The sequence below is a fragment of the Cynara cardunculus genome (assembly GCF_001531365.2).
Source record: "Cynara cardunculus var. scolymus isolate 2C chromosome LG 10, CcrdV1, whole genome shotgun sequence".
NCBI lineage: Eukaryota > Viridiplantae > Streptophyta > Magnoliopsida > Asterales > Asteraceae > Cynara > Cynara cardunculus.
In genome coordinates, this window is record NC_037537.1 from 5336951 (window position 1) to 5353192 (window position 16242).

The 16242-nt window shown below is 35.1% G+C and overlaps 2 protein-coding genes across 2 annotated transcripts; one reads left to right on the top strand and one right to left on the bottom strand.

The window, feature by feature from the left end:
- Positions 1–2593: 2593 nt before the first annotated feature.
- LOC112519080 (probable 28S rRNA (cytosine(4447)-C(5))-methyltransferase) lies at positions 2594–12870 on the top strand. Its single transcript, XM_025127048.1, has 18 exons — positions 2594–2749; positions 3980–4222; positions 4637–4803; positions 4891–4954; positions 5050–5183; positions 5283–5366; positions 5461–5535; positions 5615–5686; positions 5809–5882; positions 6255–6307; positions 6802–6911; positions 7349–7417; positions 7501–7575; positions 10349–10441; positions 10541–10620; positions 11068–11167; positions 11576–11847; positions 12505–12870. The coding sequence occupies exons 2-18, from the start codon at positions 3985–3987 to the stop codon at positions 12587–12589; spliced, it is 1845 nt and encodes a 614-aa protein (XP_024982816.1). The 5' UTR covers positions 2594–2749; positions 3980–3984; the 3' UTR covers positions 12590–12870.
- Positions 12871–14200: 1330 nt separating this feature from the next.
- LOC112520239 (zeatin O-glucosyltransferase-like) lies at positions 14201–15650 on the bottom strand. The gene has a single exon (XM_025128537.1). It carries the CDS (start codon positions 15626–15628, stop codon positions 14252–14254), a length of 1377 nt encoding a protein of 458 aa, XP_024984305.1. The 5' UTR covers positions 15629–15650; the 3' UTR covers positions 14201–14251.
- Between the last annotated feature and the right edge of the window lie 592 nt (positions 15651–16242).

Genomic DNA, 16242 nt, shown 5'->3' on the forward strand with positions numbered 1-16242 from the left:
AAACAAGGTTAAGGGGGTCGCGCCCCCTGAGAGGTCCTAGGGGTAGTGCCTCATACGGGGTTCCAAGAGGTTGAGCCCCTTGGCGGTGGTCCTTCTAGAACTTTTTTTCGGATTTAAGTTGTAAATACTTTAAATTTTTATTAGATCGTAACTCTAAAACGTTGCATGCAAGCCTGGACTTGTGCATCGAAGACTTGTACTTTCAGACTTAGAAAATTTGCTAAGTGTTGAAGATGGTCCAAAGGGGGTTTTGGTCGCTCGCGGCAGTCTTTGGTCTGCTTGCATGCCGGCTCTGGTCAGCCTATGGCTCGCCTCTGGTCACGGGTAACTGAAAGCTTTGTTCTAGTGTTCAAGAAGGTGTGGACCTACTGGTTTCAGTTATAAGATTCGGTTGTAACTACCTTTTGATCTTATCCATTGACGGTTATACCCGTTAACCTCTAATAACCGTTGATATCTCTTATAAATATGTATTTTTGAGAATTTGGGTATATATATATATATATTGATTTCACATCTTTTGAAGAGAGAAAGAGAGAAAACCAAGAATTATCCTAATACTGATTTCGTGAGCTCAAAGCTGCAAGGGTCGAAATATAGTATTTGGAAAGTGTTTCATACACAATTCTCATGTTCTATCGAATCATATCATCATCTCCAAATCCCTATCTCTAACATATTATAGTGTATTAAGAAAACAAGAGTGGTTTTCAATTTCAAAAATATAGATATAAGTTTGACCATCTGCTATGAATTATGGTTGGTATGTTTTTTAAAAGGTAAGAATTTTCTTAGTTCATAACAAAAAACATGTGCTATTTTGATATAGAAGGAGAAACAAAGTGACATAAGTAATCAAGAGAGTCGATAATAGATCAATGATAGGTAAGATCATCAAGGTTTATAGACATGCAGGCAAGTGAGGAATAGTGAGAATGTGAAAGAAAAATGCTTTGTTGAGATCCAATAAGAATAAATAATGAATGAGACATATAACCAACAAGCTCAGGGAATGGTTGTTTGAACACTAAAATAGAATCTTGTGGTGTGTAGTGGAATCTCAATTAAAGATGAAGAAATCAAACAATTGATGATAATATTTGAAATTTTTCCCTTCTTTTCTTACTTTCCTAAAATAATATGTTAAGATTAAAAGTTTATAAAAAATAACACATGTAAAAGACATTAACAGATACATTTAATAGGAAAAATTTATTGATTAATCACAAAACAATGAAACATGTCATAACTCATAAGAGATAGCAATAGCATGCAGATGAGCTTAAAGTTGTTATTCCTTGAATTCTTGAAAAACAAAGAGGGAGTAACATATAAACATAGCAATAATCAATAGCATTAAACCTTGGTACCAGATAAAGAAGCTTAGAACAACAGTAAACAATAGTATATAACTATTGACCAACTAACTTTTTTGATTTTCTTCTCCAATGTTATTAGTTAATATATTTTTGGGCCTTTATTATTTACTATATATTTTTTTTATCGATTATTATGTGTTATCATTTTTTGGTCTCTTTAATGTATTAATTTTTAGACTACTACTATTTGTTATTATGGTGTGAGATTAGAATGTGAGGTGACTTAAGTAAGATAAAAAGTGCATTAATCAGAAGTAGAAGGGTACTCGCGTAATGCAGCGAGATACATCTCGATTCTGGTATTTCATTTTATTTTGTCTCTTGTTGATGTTATAATACGGTTTTATGTGGTCTTGAGAATACAATAATGTTTTTATTTTTAAATAAAATACAAATTTGAAGATATCATAAAATTTAAAAAAAAAAATATATCGATATTAATATCAAATTAACTATTTAAAAGTTTTTGTTTTTTTTTGTGTAATTTCTTTAATTCAATTTTTTATAACTTAATTTAGGTTTAATAACTATGTAATTTATTTTTGATTTAATAATATAATTTTTTATAAAACTAATAATTAAGTATTTTGTTAAAACATAATGATTATTCTAATTATATTTTAGATTAAAGTGTTTATTTTGTAGTTGATTATATTTATTTGCAGTTAGTTACACGAATTCAAACATGAAACTTTAATAAATTGTACTTATGCATAATTACTTGTAATATTGAATTTTAACCAATATGCATCAATAAAAACAGTACTTCATATAATAAAAACGAGTTTTAAGAGTTTTTGTCAAATAGTTTATAATATAGTATAGATATATGCAAATTTAAAAGAGTAATTACATTTTTAGTCCCTATGGTTTGTTGAAGATTTCTTTTTTAGTTCTTATGGTTTTAAAATTATAATTTTCATCTTTATGATTTATAATTCATTACCTTTTTTATCCTTACGATTTAAAATTTATTGTTTTTTCATTCTTGTGGTTTACAACTCATTTCTAATTTAGTTCTTTATTTTTAAAAGTAGTGTTTTAGCCTTAGAGATAAAATATAAATGAATTGTAAACTATAAAGATTGAAAACCTAAATTGAAAAACCACAGGGACAAAATCCTTAATTTTTAACAAACCACAGGGACTAAAAACGTAATTTAATTTAAAAAGGTATTAGATAATGGCGTCTGGTGTCTGCAGACGGGGTGTGGGGGTTTAGGGTTTTAACCTAATAAAAAATATCCATTCATTCTACTTGTTCAAATTTGGCTCCACCGCCCCAAACCTAAACTGAGAATCGCCTCCATCCTCTGTGTATCGACTAGTGCTCTCCACAACCGTCTCTCCTTCACTTCTTCGATCAAAAGGTACTATTTGGTTTTTGTTCTATCCTGAAATCGATTTCGTTTGTAGATGTGTTTCTTTACAATTTTCGTTTGTTGACTTGGTTGAGTTTTTAATCGTATAATTATGTTTATTACCATTTGAAGGATGGATTAACTTCTATTGTACTTGGTTTCTTCAGTTTTCGTTTAATATTATACAATATGCAATCACTTACTATTGGCCTCAATGACGATAAAATCTGGTCATGTTGTAACGTGTTACACAGGATGAGATATTAGCAAGGCTTTGAGCTTTGGCAGTGTCTCTTTTTGTGGTTATCAACTAGGTTTATACTTCTGCATCTATGATCCTTCTAGTTGTACTATACTATCTGATGCATATGATTCAAGCTACTAATTATTTAAAAAGATTGCTTGAGTGTTTGTCGTCTCTCTTTTTTTTATTTTTTTTGCAACTAGGTTTATACTTTTGCAATGTGGTCATTTTAACAGTTTCGTTCTGATCTGTCCAGCTTACCAAACGTTCTTATCTAGTCTTACCAAACGCAGGACAGACAACCCAGTCCAATATACATGCTTTTTGTTTGCTGCTGTAGTGCTGACACTTATAAGTAACTTAGAATGGAAGAGGATCTAGTAAGCCCATTATATTATACAATTATGTCTCCCATTTCCCAAGTGATTCCAATCATTGGGTATGGAAAAATCAGACAAGACACAACATTGACTATCAGCTACCTGGTTTATAGTTAAAGTTGAATCCGGTACAAGAACCAAAACATATTTAAAGCCTTCATGATAAACAACAATGCATCAAATTGTCTTGGGATGCACCTACTGGAATGTCATGTTGCTGCTAGAATGTGTTACGGTTATGTCGCAACAGTCAATTTCTTTACATGCTTGATTATTATGTTAAACCTGACCAACCCAACTCTCACTTGTTGGGTTTGGTTGGATTATGCTGTAATTCTTTTAACAGTTTGTGATGTTTCAAACTGAACTGGTTGGGTTGTTAGACCCTACCCATGTTCACCCCTATCCTTGGGCTTTTCCATCTGATGTTAGAGCCACCACTTCTATTTCTTTTCCTGCAAGCTCTTCTCTCTGCTGGTATGATATTTTGTTTGACTTCATGCTCACTCTTTGGAGGGAGATGCCCTTTTTGCTAATTCGGTGTTTATTCTTTTCTTCTGTGTTTGTATCCAAACCCTAAAGCTGGTTTTTATTTGTTGTTAAATCTGTTTGTAGCTTCAATGGTTGTTAAAGGCAAAAAGTTACAGAAGAAACCAAGCAGAAAGGAGCAAAGTAAGGAGTTTCTTTCTGTCAAGAGCAAAAAGAAAAATGATATTTTGAGCGAGTCTGATATGGAAGACGAAGAAATGGAGGAACAACAAAGTCTTGATGGTGATGGAGGGAATTCTGGGTCTGATTTGTCGTCCGATGGGGATGACACATTTGCTGGCGATGTTTTACAAGGCAGTGACGACGAAGGTACTTCATAGTGTTCCTGGAGTAATATATTTTTGTGGGTGTTATAATTATTGAATTTTAGTGTTATCTTTTTGAAACCATCAATTATGATCATGAATCAGGTAAATTTTAGAACGTTTTGAACTGGCATTAAAAAAGTTAAAACATTAGAACAAATAAAAAAGAACTTTATCTGGAAGTGCATAAGAATGTAAATCCTGTAGTCACGCACCTTGCAGGTATGTCTTGAGCAATGCTATGAAGCTTAAGATGGCAAGTAGGACCCTCTTGAATTTTCTGAAAGACAATCTCTCACTTTTGTTGCCATAATATGTTATGTTTGATGACACAGATCTTACATGCTATGTAATTTAAAGTTGCTATCTAGAGATATCACTGTTTTGAGGGTTTTGGGTTGGCTATATCTGTTTACAGAGAAGGGGTCAGGTTCAGATTCGGATTTGGATTCTGATGATTCTGATGTCGAGAAGAAATCTAGGGCCATTGACGATGAGAAGGAGAGAGAAGAAAAAGAGGCTCTAGATGAACTGCAGCTTAACATCAAAGAACAACCTGATGAGTTTCGATTGCCCACACAAGAGGTTTAGTGCTATCCTTGTTTATGTATTTGTGCCTCGGTCATTTACTTAAGAATGTTGTTTGATGCCTTTGGAATCCATATATTATAGGAACTTGAAGAGGAGGCTCGTGGACCCCCTGATCTCACTGGTCTTAAACAAAGAATAAAAGAGGGTGGGTATTTTCTTGTGAGCATAAAACTTAATTTCCACTGTGCCTCCTGTATTCTCTCCTCATGTTCTTGACACTTGTCAAATTACTCGGTCCAGTTGTTCGGGTGCTCTCAAATTTTAGTTCTTTGAGGCAAGAGGGAGCAACACGAAAGCAGTATATAGAGCAACTTAAGATGGATTTAGGATCATATTATGGTTACAATGAGTTCCTTATTTCTTCATTGGTTGAGGTAATTTGTGATAATCTGTATATTAATTTCCACTTGGATATCTCTATGTGCTTGATACTTGTCCATGGTCTACCATTTCTAATATTACATTTCATGCAGATGTTTCCACCTGTTGAACTTATGGAACTAATTGAAGCTTTTGAAAAGCCTCGTCCAATTACCCTTCGTACCAACACATTAAAGGTGTTACATAACTTATTTCTTGTTGTTATACTTTGTTTACTAGTTTAATTTGTGCTCCCATACTCATTGTACTCGCCTTTTGCTGAGGATATAGACACGGAGACGAGACTTAGCTGGTGTCTTGTTGAATAGAGGTATCAACTTAGATCCGCTAAGCAAGTGGTCAAAGGTAAGAATCATTCGTCACCTTTATTTGCAGAAATTATTGTTTGGCCGCATTGCGTTAATTGTCTCTTTAACATTCACAGGTTGGCTTGGTTGTTTATGATCATCAAGTGCCATATGGTGCAACCCCAGAATATATGGCTGGTCATTACATGGTATTTATATCTGAGTTAATTTTAAGCAGGATTCTTTTTATTTTTATTTTTACTTTTAACATTTGGTTATTCATTTCTTTAATCTTTTGTTATTTGATTGTTTTTGTTTAATTTATTCACAGGTGCAAAGTGCAAGCTCTTTTCTACCTGTAATGGCTCTCGCTCCTCAGGAGAAGGAACGAGTTGTTGACATGGCGTAAGCATCTATATCTTATATTTCTTGGCATCTTCATATCTGTCTTAAAGTAGCTAAGATCTAGGCATTTTATCTTCAGCAAGTTTGCAGACCTTATTACAATGTAAAAATGATTTAGAAGCTCTATGCTGCTTCTCATTTTGGTATCATCTGTACTTCTTACTTTGTTTAAATGAGATTGGCTGGTGGAAACATCTTGTTGAGTACTCATGTTTTCTCTCTTTTTTTAGCATCACAGGACAATCATCTGTCTTGTTGAGCTAGTTTATTTGAGCTCACAACTAATCCCTTTTTAGTATTAGGTTGCAGCTTTCAATGAATATTCCATACACATATCAACATTTTTTAAAAAACAATTTTTACTTTTTATAGGGCCTCTCCTGGTGGTAAAACGACTTACATTGCAGCTCTCATGAAAAACACTGGTATGCTCTTTCTAGTACATTCACATGATCATTAGGCATTGAGATGCATATCTAATATCAAATGCATCCTTCAAATGTTATCTCGATTTTGAAAAACACAGACAAATTTTTTGGTTATCATTGAAGTTATTTAGAATTCGTGAAATTGTTACACTTGTATGGTTATTATTGCAGTGATTTAGAATTGTACACACACATACACGCAAGGAGACACGTGAAGATATATAAGTAATGATATTTCTTGCTTGTTCAATATTTGCTCAAGGTTTTTTTGTGGATATTTATTTATGCATATACATGCTCTCCTACTTATTTCTATAATTCATGTGCCTTGCAATCTAGACCCGTCAAGACCTGTGTGTCTTTGTGCACCTGGCTGTTGAAGTAACCCTTTTTTTGCTTTCAAATAGTTCTTTGTGATGTATGGTGTATATGCATATCATTATAAATCATCTAATTAACCATCCACTCTATGCAAATGTGGTTGTTATCAGGTATAATTTACGCTAATGAGATGAAGGAGCAGAGGCTCACTAAACTAACATCAAATTTACAACGTTTGGGTGTGACAAACACTGTAGTATGCAGCTATGATGGGAGGGAGGTTAGTTTTTTTAACTTACTATATATTTGAATAATATGAAGCTTAACCGACCTTTGGTGTTAGAATCTTAAATTTTTTTGCCTGGTTTTGGAAGCCTGTATTTGATAAATTAATTTCCAGAACAGACTACTTTAAGGATCTTGTGCTTATATTGATGAGTTGGAATCATGAAAATGCCAGAAAAATACCAGCCGTTTCTGATATTTGTAGTGTTTTCTTCAAGTGTTCATTTTAATTCAACTTCTACCAACTATTCATGTTCCTTTTAAAAAATTACTAATCTTTTCTTTCTGTCCATCAGGTGTATTTGTAGCAATGGTCTTTTAAACGCACAATCTTCATCTTTGTTTGCTATTCTTCATGCCTATCCTTGATATGTTATTTCGTTTTCTGGGTCTTTTCTAATTCACTTTTCTTTTTTCTCAATCTAACTTCAGCTCCCCAAGGTTTTGGGACATAACACAGCTGATAGGGTTTTATTGGATGCCCCTTGCAGTGGTACTGGGGTAAGAATTAAGCTGTATTTGCTCAACATTTGTATCAGGTCTGTACTTTTCAGTTGAATAAGAAGAATGTTTAATTTGTACAGGTGATATCTAAAGATGAATCTGTCAAAACCTCTAAAAATGCTGTTGATGTACAGAACTGTTCGCGTCTACAGAAGGTATCCAGAGCCTTTCTATGAGTTAAATATATTAGATTTTTGTGACTTAAGCAGTGCTGCATCATTCATTGTTCATTTTTTGAAGAAAAAATTTGCTTATGCTTTTCACTTTCGTACTCCTTATGTTTCTTACCTTTTCATTATTTCAAGGTCTCAGGTACTCTAATTTTTTTTACTTTAACTTGTATGGTATATGTGCTGATGGTTATAAGATTCTTATGGAAGATCATTAGTTAATATAGATTAAAGCAGTCAGGTAAGATATTAATAATTATTAGTATAAACTGCCATGCTGAACCTAACAACTTTCAAGTAACAAACTTCATTCATTCTTAAAATTATTGTCATGTTTACGCATCGGTAGCTGCTCTAAAGTTGCAAGATGACTTTATGGTTATTAGTGACTATTCTTAAGATAAAGGCAAAATCTCGCAATTCTTTAATCACATCTGGCAACGAAACTTGAATGAGTCTATACCATGTTTTACACAAAGATCAATGACTTGGAAGCTATTTATTTTGTAATGAAACAAGGTTTGTAGAAGGAAATAGTTTACTTGCATTCATAGTCAGATTGACCATACTGGTGCATATCACTTCTAGAAGAAATGGAATATCTGGATGATTCTATGTTAAAGCTCAGAGTTTGGATTTTGGTTGTATGTAGGGGTTGCTAGTTTAGCTTTTCACACTATGTTCAAGTTTTTGCCAAGTGTTACAAAGCTGTTTTTTTTGTGAGAGGTGAAAAAAATAAAAATGACAATTGAAATGTGGACTGTAAATTTTGCTTTTTGAGAAGTTAAAACATGTAAGCAAATGATTGAAAATAGAAGAGATGGGACGAGGGAAGGGGAATAGTCAGATGGAGTACCTTTCATGTTTGGTAGAAGTGCTTATGTCTCCCTAGTTTGGTATTTTGTTGGATTGTTCTAGGTCCCACTCTTTAATGTTTAGTTTCTTTTGTAAGCAGTTGTCCTATATTCTGCCTTGTTTGGTTAATGAACTTGAAATTCACCTAAATTTCTTTTATGGGTTCCTGTCCTCAGAGATTTCGTTTTTTATAATGGGTTTTCTATAGCCTTATGTTATGAACTGGGCCGATTAAACAATGGAAGTAATATCCAGGAGATAAGAACAAGTGACTGATGATTCAATTAACAATATAAAGGAACAGTTTCTAGCATTCGAGAGGCTAGTCTCCTAAACAGAACTCTGGACAATTTTCTGCATGATCCCTCATTCTCACTAACTCCCTATTTATTCACAGCCATAACAGATTCTAGGATCAAAATACCTGAACTACCTCTTCTAGAATATCACTCCGACTATTGGGCCTGGGTTTGGGCCAGTGCATAACACCTTAATTCTTTTTATGTGTACAGTAGGTTGTTTTAAATTAGGTCTGTTTGATCAGCTCGTCAAGATGTTAGTTTGCGAGAGTGGGGTCCTCTATAATTGCTAGATGATGTAAAAAAAAATTCCTTTACCTTTAAATTTTTTTAAGTTCAAATCAGAAAATCAATCACATCTCAACCACATCTAACATTACAATATGAGAAAAAACAGAAATTGATGCATCTTTAGTGATGTGGGGAGGGCTATGCTGTTATATCGGTCAGAATACAAAATATCGGTCATGACCGATATTCGATATATCAGTTATATCGGTGATATATCGGTCCAAAATAGCGGTTAACATAACATTTCTTAGAATAAAATATATATAATATGCATTAATTAGAGTTTAGAAATATAGTTTCAAAATTAAAACATCACGGAGTCACTAGACTGTATTGAGGAACTGTTGGAGGCTGAGTTGACCAGGAAGGCAGGAACTCAGGTGGCTGCTGTTGCTGTCGATTGCTGTTGCTATAGGCTGTATAAACATTCAACGCCAACAGTTGCTGCCGGTTGCTGYTGTGMCTGTAGCAACTTGGTAAGCAGAGGAGACCGAGAARAGAAGCCAAACCGTGACTCCGTGAGAAGTCTGAAGTTGTGAGAAGTCTGAAGTCGTGATTCGTGAAGTGAACTAGGTGTCTGTGAAGTGTGAAGTTGTAAAGATGAAAAGAAAGGAAGAAGACCGTTGGAAGACAGACTATTAATTTCAGACCTAATATTATGTTACCAAGCCCAAAAAACTAAGCCCATGAAATAACAAAAGTCCAAATAATTGAACGCTAAAAAATCGATATATTGGTCTGATATATACATCAAAATATCGCTAAATATCGGAAAAAATCGGAAAATATCGTCGATAATATCGGGGACGATATTTTGACCGATATTTATGTAGCGATATTTTGCCTAGGTCCGATATCCGATAATATCGGGAGGGTGCTTAAACTAATCTTTATGTCTCACTGATGGTGGTTTGTTGAGAATAGGTGGACACCTTTGTGATGCAGCTATTCTCATCTTCCATTATAAGCATAACTGTCTTCTCCTAGAGAAACATGTTTCTTTGTAGTATAGTGGGCTTGCTCTTGCCTGCAATGTTATATCTTAAATTCCTTGGTTTTAACTTAGTTGGTTTGAGGGTGATGTAGGGAGGAGATTATCATGATTTACTGCGGACTGCGAAGCATGAAAGAGAAATGGCTATGTTATTATGCTTCTAAAACTTTGATGATGTCATTAAATAGTGGAAAGGAGCTTGTTATTTGAACCAATTTTTGCATTCATATCTAAATTATTTGGCATATATTATATATATTTCTCTATATTTCGTCACAGTCTTGTATGAGAGCTTCATTTTCAATTTGTTCTTTTGCAGGAACTAATACTTGCAGCAATTGATATGGTGGATGCAAATTCAAAATCAGGGGGTTATGTGGTTTACTCAACATGCTCTATGATGGTTATCGAGGTATCTTGAATATTTATGATGGTTATTGAGGTATTTTCTGTCCATACCATATTTTTAGCACACCAACTTCATTTTCTTCTTAATCTTGTAATCTTGCAGAATGAAGATGTTATAGACTATGCACTCAAGAAGAGGGATGTGAAACTTGTGCCATGTGGATTAGACTTTGGTCGCCCAGGGTACTGTTAATTTCTCCCAGTCTTTTTATTTTTTATGAATGTATAATATATATACCAGAAGTCTATCTGTGCAATGCAGCAGAATGTAAAATTTTAATTTAATTGTAAATTGAATTGTTTTAAGTTTATTTTCTATGAACTTTTGTTTCCTGGATCATATATGAGATGATATTTCCTAAAATCTCAATATTTTATTGTTTATTGGGAAGCTAGTAGAAGTTTCCAAAACCTCTGTTCATTATTAACATTTAAAGAAGTACAAAATAGGAATATTTAGAAATTGAAAGATTTTGTATGTATTAGGAGTTCTTATGACCAAAAAACCTAAATGCTTTATAATATACTTAATGCCTTTTAACTTAAGAGTTCTTATGACCAAAAACCTAAGTGCTTTATAATATAGTATAGATATGGATAATTGTGCCTAAAGATTTGTTATCTTTGTAGGTTTGTTCGCTTTAGGGAACGCCGATTTCATCCGTCTTTGGAAAAAACGAGACGTTTCTATCCACACGTTCATAACATGGATGGTTTTTTTGTCGCAAAGGTATGTCATTATCAGCAGTGCCTAACTTGTGCTGAAGTTGTGTGACTGATTGCTCTCTAATACATGGGAATATTCTAGTTCTCTGTACAGTTTAAAAATGACCACGGACCGGTGAAAAAAGTCTGGTTAGTCAAAACCTGGTCAAAGGTGTTTATGAGTGTTTATCCGAACCAGGTTTTATCTTGTCCTAAAAATACGAGTCTGAACTAGGCTCTATTTGGTCCTATAAATGACTGGTCTGGTCCGAAGGACCGATCTTTGTGCTCATTTCTTTTACAGTTTTGAACATAAATTGGAGTTCCATTAATTGTATGTGACGAGAACCATAACGTCCAGTCTGTGAAGGAGTTGCACATAATTGGGCTTTCATTAATGTGTGGATCATTTATATTCAATTTCATATTGCAGTTGAAGAAAATGAGTAATTCGAAGGGAGTTCCAGCAGCAGCTTCTGAAGTAGAAGAAGTGGTTGAAGAAGGTTCTGAGATTGAACCTAGCACCACAGAGAATCCTGAAGCGGAAATTCCTAAGCCTCAGAGGAAAGAGATGTTGAAAAAAGGGAATAAAAGCTCAACAACAAATAACGGTTCTCTTAAAAGAAAGAACGAAGAGAAACCTGCCCCCAAAGAGAAGAGGAAGAAATTCAAACCTCTTCCTAGAGAAGAGATCTCGAAGGCCAGGTAGGTTCTCTTTTCATAACCATCTGTATTGACATTCTGTCTTTGGTACCAACTGCTTTTCCTAAAAAATGGAACAATTTTTGTCTTCAAATGTTGAGTTGCCACATTTTTTTATTTAAGTCGTCGATAAGATGTTATATAAAACATACACCTATCTAAACATTGCAATTATTTTTAGGGGTGAGTGGTGTAATCTTTGATACCAACTTATAGCGATTTGAAATACCCATGTTTGTTTAGCTATTTGAATTCATCTATAATCCCGTTGTCAAAAAGAAAACAAAAGAACCCTGATTTCTCCTTAATTAGTGCTTCAGTTTTGCTTTCTGTTTGTTTTACTTTCCCTTTTGGCAAGAGATGGAGATAAGTTGTGCATACATCCTCCTTGAAATACCCCATGTTTATTTAGCTAGCTAGGTAGGATTTTTGCATTCTTCTATACTCCGGTCTTCAAAAAGAAAACAGAACAAATTATTTTTGACCAATATGTGGTTTCATTTGGGCTTTCTGTTTGTTTTACTTACCCTTTTGGGAAGCCGGGGTCTTCTCAAAAACAACCTCAGTGGCAAGCTTTTCTACCTTAGGTGGGATGTACCGGGTTTGGTTGTGTTTCTTTGTGATTGTGCTTAAAAGTGGGTATTTTTTGGGGTTATGCAGGGAAGATAAAAGACAAGCATTGAGAGAAGCCAAGAAGAAAGCTACCACAAAATCCGCAAGCAAGAAAGCTAGACCTGGGGTATGATCCGTTTTCGCACTTGCGTTATCGTATACATGCTGCCCGGGCCAAAATTTTCAGTAGCGCGTATTCTTTACTGAATTTGTTGTGTGATCGTGTTGATGGGATAACAAATCATAGGTTTTTTGTGGCTCAAAAGGAGTTGCAACTGGAGGTTTTCTAGCAAATCATTTTCAACTGAGTCACATTTTTGGTAGTATCACTGTCAGACGGACTTTTTTTTTGTTTCTTGTTATTTATTTATGATAGAAGTTTATATTCAGGTTATTGATTTGAGTTTTTTTTGTTACTGTGGGTTAGTGACCGTTAAGGATTGGTCTAGACCAGTTTTTATTTTTTTGGTTGAAGTGGGCCTTATAGGGCCGAGCCCAAAAACCGATTAAATGGAGAGATGGCTAAAAATCGGTCTTGGACTAATCAGTCCTGGTCCCAAACACTATTCTGCGATTGTTATGTTTTGTACCAGTAAAATTCTCAGATCCTTTTCATACCCATCTTCTAAGGTAAAGGTTTGATAAACTGCCTGTAAAAAGTGAAAAGACAGTCTTGGTAGGCATGGGAATGGGGCGGGGACCTTAATCCTTTTCCCCGATTATTTATCTCTATCCCCGTTCCCATACCCATCCCCATCTCTGTCGGGGAATATAGTCACATCCCCATCCCCAACGGGGAATGGGGATCTCCAATAGGGAAATGGGGATTTTTTTTTCATTTATGTAAATTATTTTAAATTAAATATGTGAGATTATACATGTTTAAATTTTAAACATTTTTAATAAAACTAAAACCAAAATGAATTTATTTTGATAAAAACCATAACATCATATAAGAACTAATAATCTACAAAAAAAAAAAATTCAATTTAATTCAAAAAAAATTAAAGCCACATGTACAAAAAGATAAGAGTAATATAAACTATATCGAGTAATATACAGAACTTATCGAGTAATTGTATTTTGACTTGACATCCAAAATATTACATATTAACATTTAAAATATAATAATTTTAGGTTATAAACCTAGTTAGAAAATAAAATATAATAATTTTAGGTTATAAACCTAGTTAGAAAATAAGAAATTATGAATTACCGCTTTAGTTAAAATAATATATATATATATATATATATATATAACGGGTACGGGGCGGGGAGTACCATATTTGTCCCCGTCCCCATCTCCGGTTTGAGACAAACGGAAATCCCTGTCCCATCCCCGATTTAGCGAGGAATCTCCGTCCCCGACTGGGGAGGGTGAAACGGGTTCCCGATGGGTCGAAGTCCATTCCCATGCCTAAATCTTGGAAGAAGCATATTTGAACAGTGTTGAGGACAATTTGCAGGTGTCCCATATAAATGTCAGAATTTGTTTAGATTGAAATGCTTATTCAACACTTCATTAAATAAATAATTCTAATACTTTTTGAGAAAAGATTGAACTTTGTAAGATCATACACAACTTCTGTATTTATTATCGTCTTTCTTATGTTCCTCCGATAGATACCGTTAACCTATTTTTGGATCTTTACTTTATAAAAGTCATATTATTTCTTGTGTCATTATTCCTGCTCTTATGAACCAACATCAATCAATCAATCCCTTTTTTACACATTTTTAACGTAGGATTTGAATTAAAAATGGGTTCATTTAACAACACTTTATAAAGTAGCATCTATCTATTTATATAGGAAATAAACGAATCCATCTCTAAACGGCCAACACCACCTTCTGTCACCGATTTCTTGACGTCATCACTCAACACGGTGGCTCTGCTCCGCATCTCCTCCCCCTCTTTCGAACCCATAAGCCTTCTCACGGCCTCTTCCACCACCGCAGCCGTAACCAACTCGTTTCTACACTCCCAATCTTTAACCACCACACCAATCCCAAGAACTTCTGTAATCAAAACTGCATTTCTTGGCTGATCAGAGTGCATTGGCCACGTCGCCATTGGCACTCCAATCGATATACTTTCCATGCATGAATTCCACCCACAGTGACTCAAAAACCCACCCGTAGCTGAATGCCCCAAAATCTGCAATTGCGGGGCCCACCTCCGCTCCACCAATCCCCTCTCTCTCACTCTCTCTTCGAACCCGTCTGGCAACTCGACAGTCTTATCCTCGAACCCAGACACATCCCCTACGTCTGCGGCTCGAACCACCCAAACAAACCTTTGTTCACTTCTCTCCAACCCGATAGCGATTTCCCTTATTTGGTCGTCACTGAAGGTTGTTGTCGTCCCAAAAGAGACATAAATAACAGAATTAGCAGGTTGCTTGTCAAGCCATTGCAAACATTTGTGATGGTTTTCTGTAACTGTCACATGAGATGTTATGTGGACTGGATTAACCGGTCCGATAGCCCAGATCCTTTTTCCCCGAGAGATCTCTTTTCTCTCTAGATATTCAATAAATTCGCCTTCGATAACTCTGGACGAATCGTATAGCTCTCCGACGTCCAGATTCATGTGGGGTTGTTGAAGTTTTGCAAATTCCTTAAACTCTGGAGTGGTGATTCCATTTTGAGAAGGAAGCCGGTCTAGCAATTTCCGGTCAACCGGAAACGGTCTGCCGGATTTTTCCCAAGAATCCCAGAAGGTGTAGAAGGCGGAGAGTGGACGGAAGGTGAAAGTCTCGATGTTTGGTATCGATTGGACATCTTGAATGACGTAAGACATGAGAACGTCGTGGACGACGGCGACTCTGGTGGCGGTGTGTGAGAGAGAAAGAATGAGATCGGCGACAGGACGACGGAGATGGAGGGTTGAATCGAAGGACGATTGGAGGTGGGAAGGGAAGGGGATGGAGGGGTTTGGAGGTGGGGAAGTGAAAGGAGGAGTTGGGAATTCATGGAAGTGGATGCGGTTGGAGGCGGCGGCGGAGCAACCGTGGAGGCGGTAGCGAGATCGGCGGAGGTGGGCGGTGGTGCAGACGATGTGAACGGAGATGTTGTAGGCAGATACGAGGGCGGAGAGGTGAAGGAGTTGGTTGAGATGACCGTGTGCTACGAACGGCACCATCACCACCACCACTCCGTCGACGGCCATCTTCCAGATTTTATTTTCAGTAGGTCTTGATCCACACAATATTCTTTTTTATGAAATTTAAAAAAGAGTAAATTACGTTTTTAGTCCTTGTAGTTTCAAAATTTTGGTTTTCATTCCTATACTTGAGAGTTTATTTCTATTTTCATCATTGAGTCCAAAACACTACTTTCAAGTATGAAGCTTTAAAATAGAAATGAATCGTAAACCATAAGAACTAAAAGACCAATAAATTTTAAATTATAAGAACGAAAATATGATAAATTATAATCCATAGGGTTGAAAATTATAATTTTAAAACCATGAGGGCAAAAATAGAAATCTTTAAAACCACAGGGACCAAAAACGTGATTTACTCTTAAAAAATTATAGAGATTTTAATTTTTTTTTGCAATAAAATACTAAAAAGAATGTTCATTGGGAAAATTTGTTTTGTTCTTGTCATTTTATTATTGTCTACGGAATCTTGTGGATATTCCACCCAATATAATTTACGAAAAACACTCTTAAATCTATTAATATGTCATGAATTAATGCGAGACACACAAGATTCCTTTTTAGATAATTGTCATTATGGGATAGTGTATGTCTAACTGTAACACCCTCGTTTCGAAGGA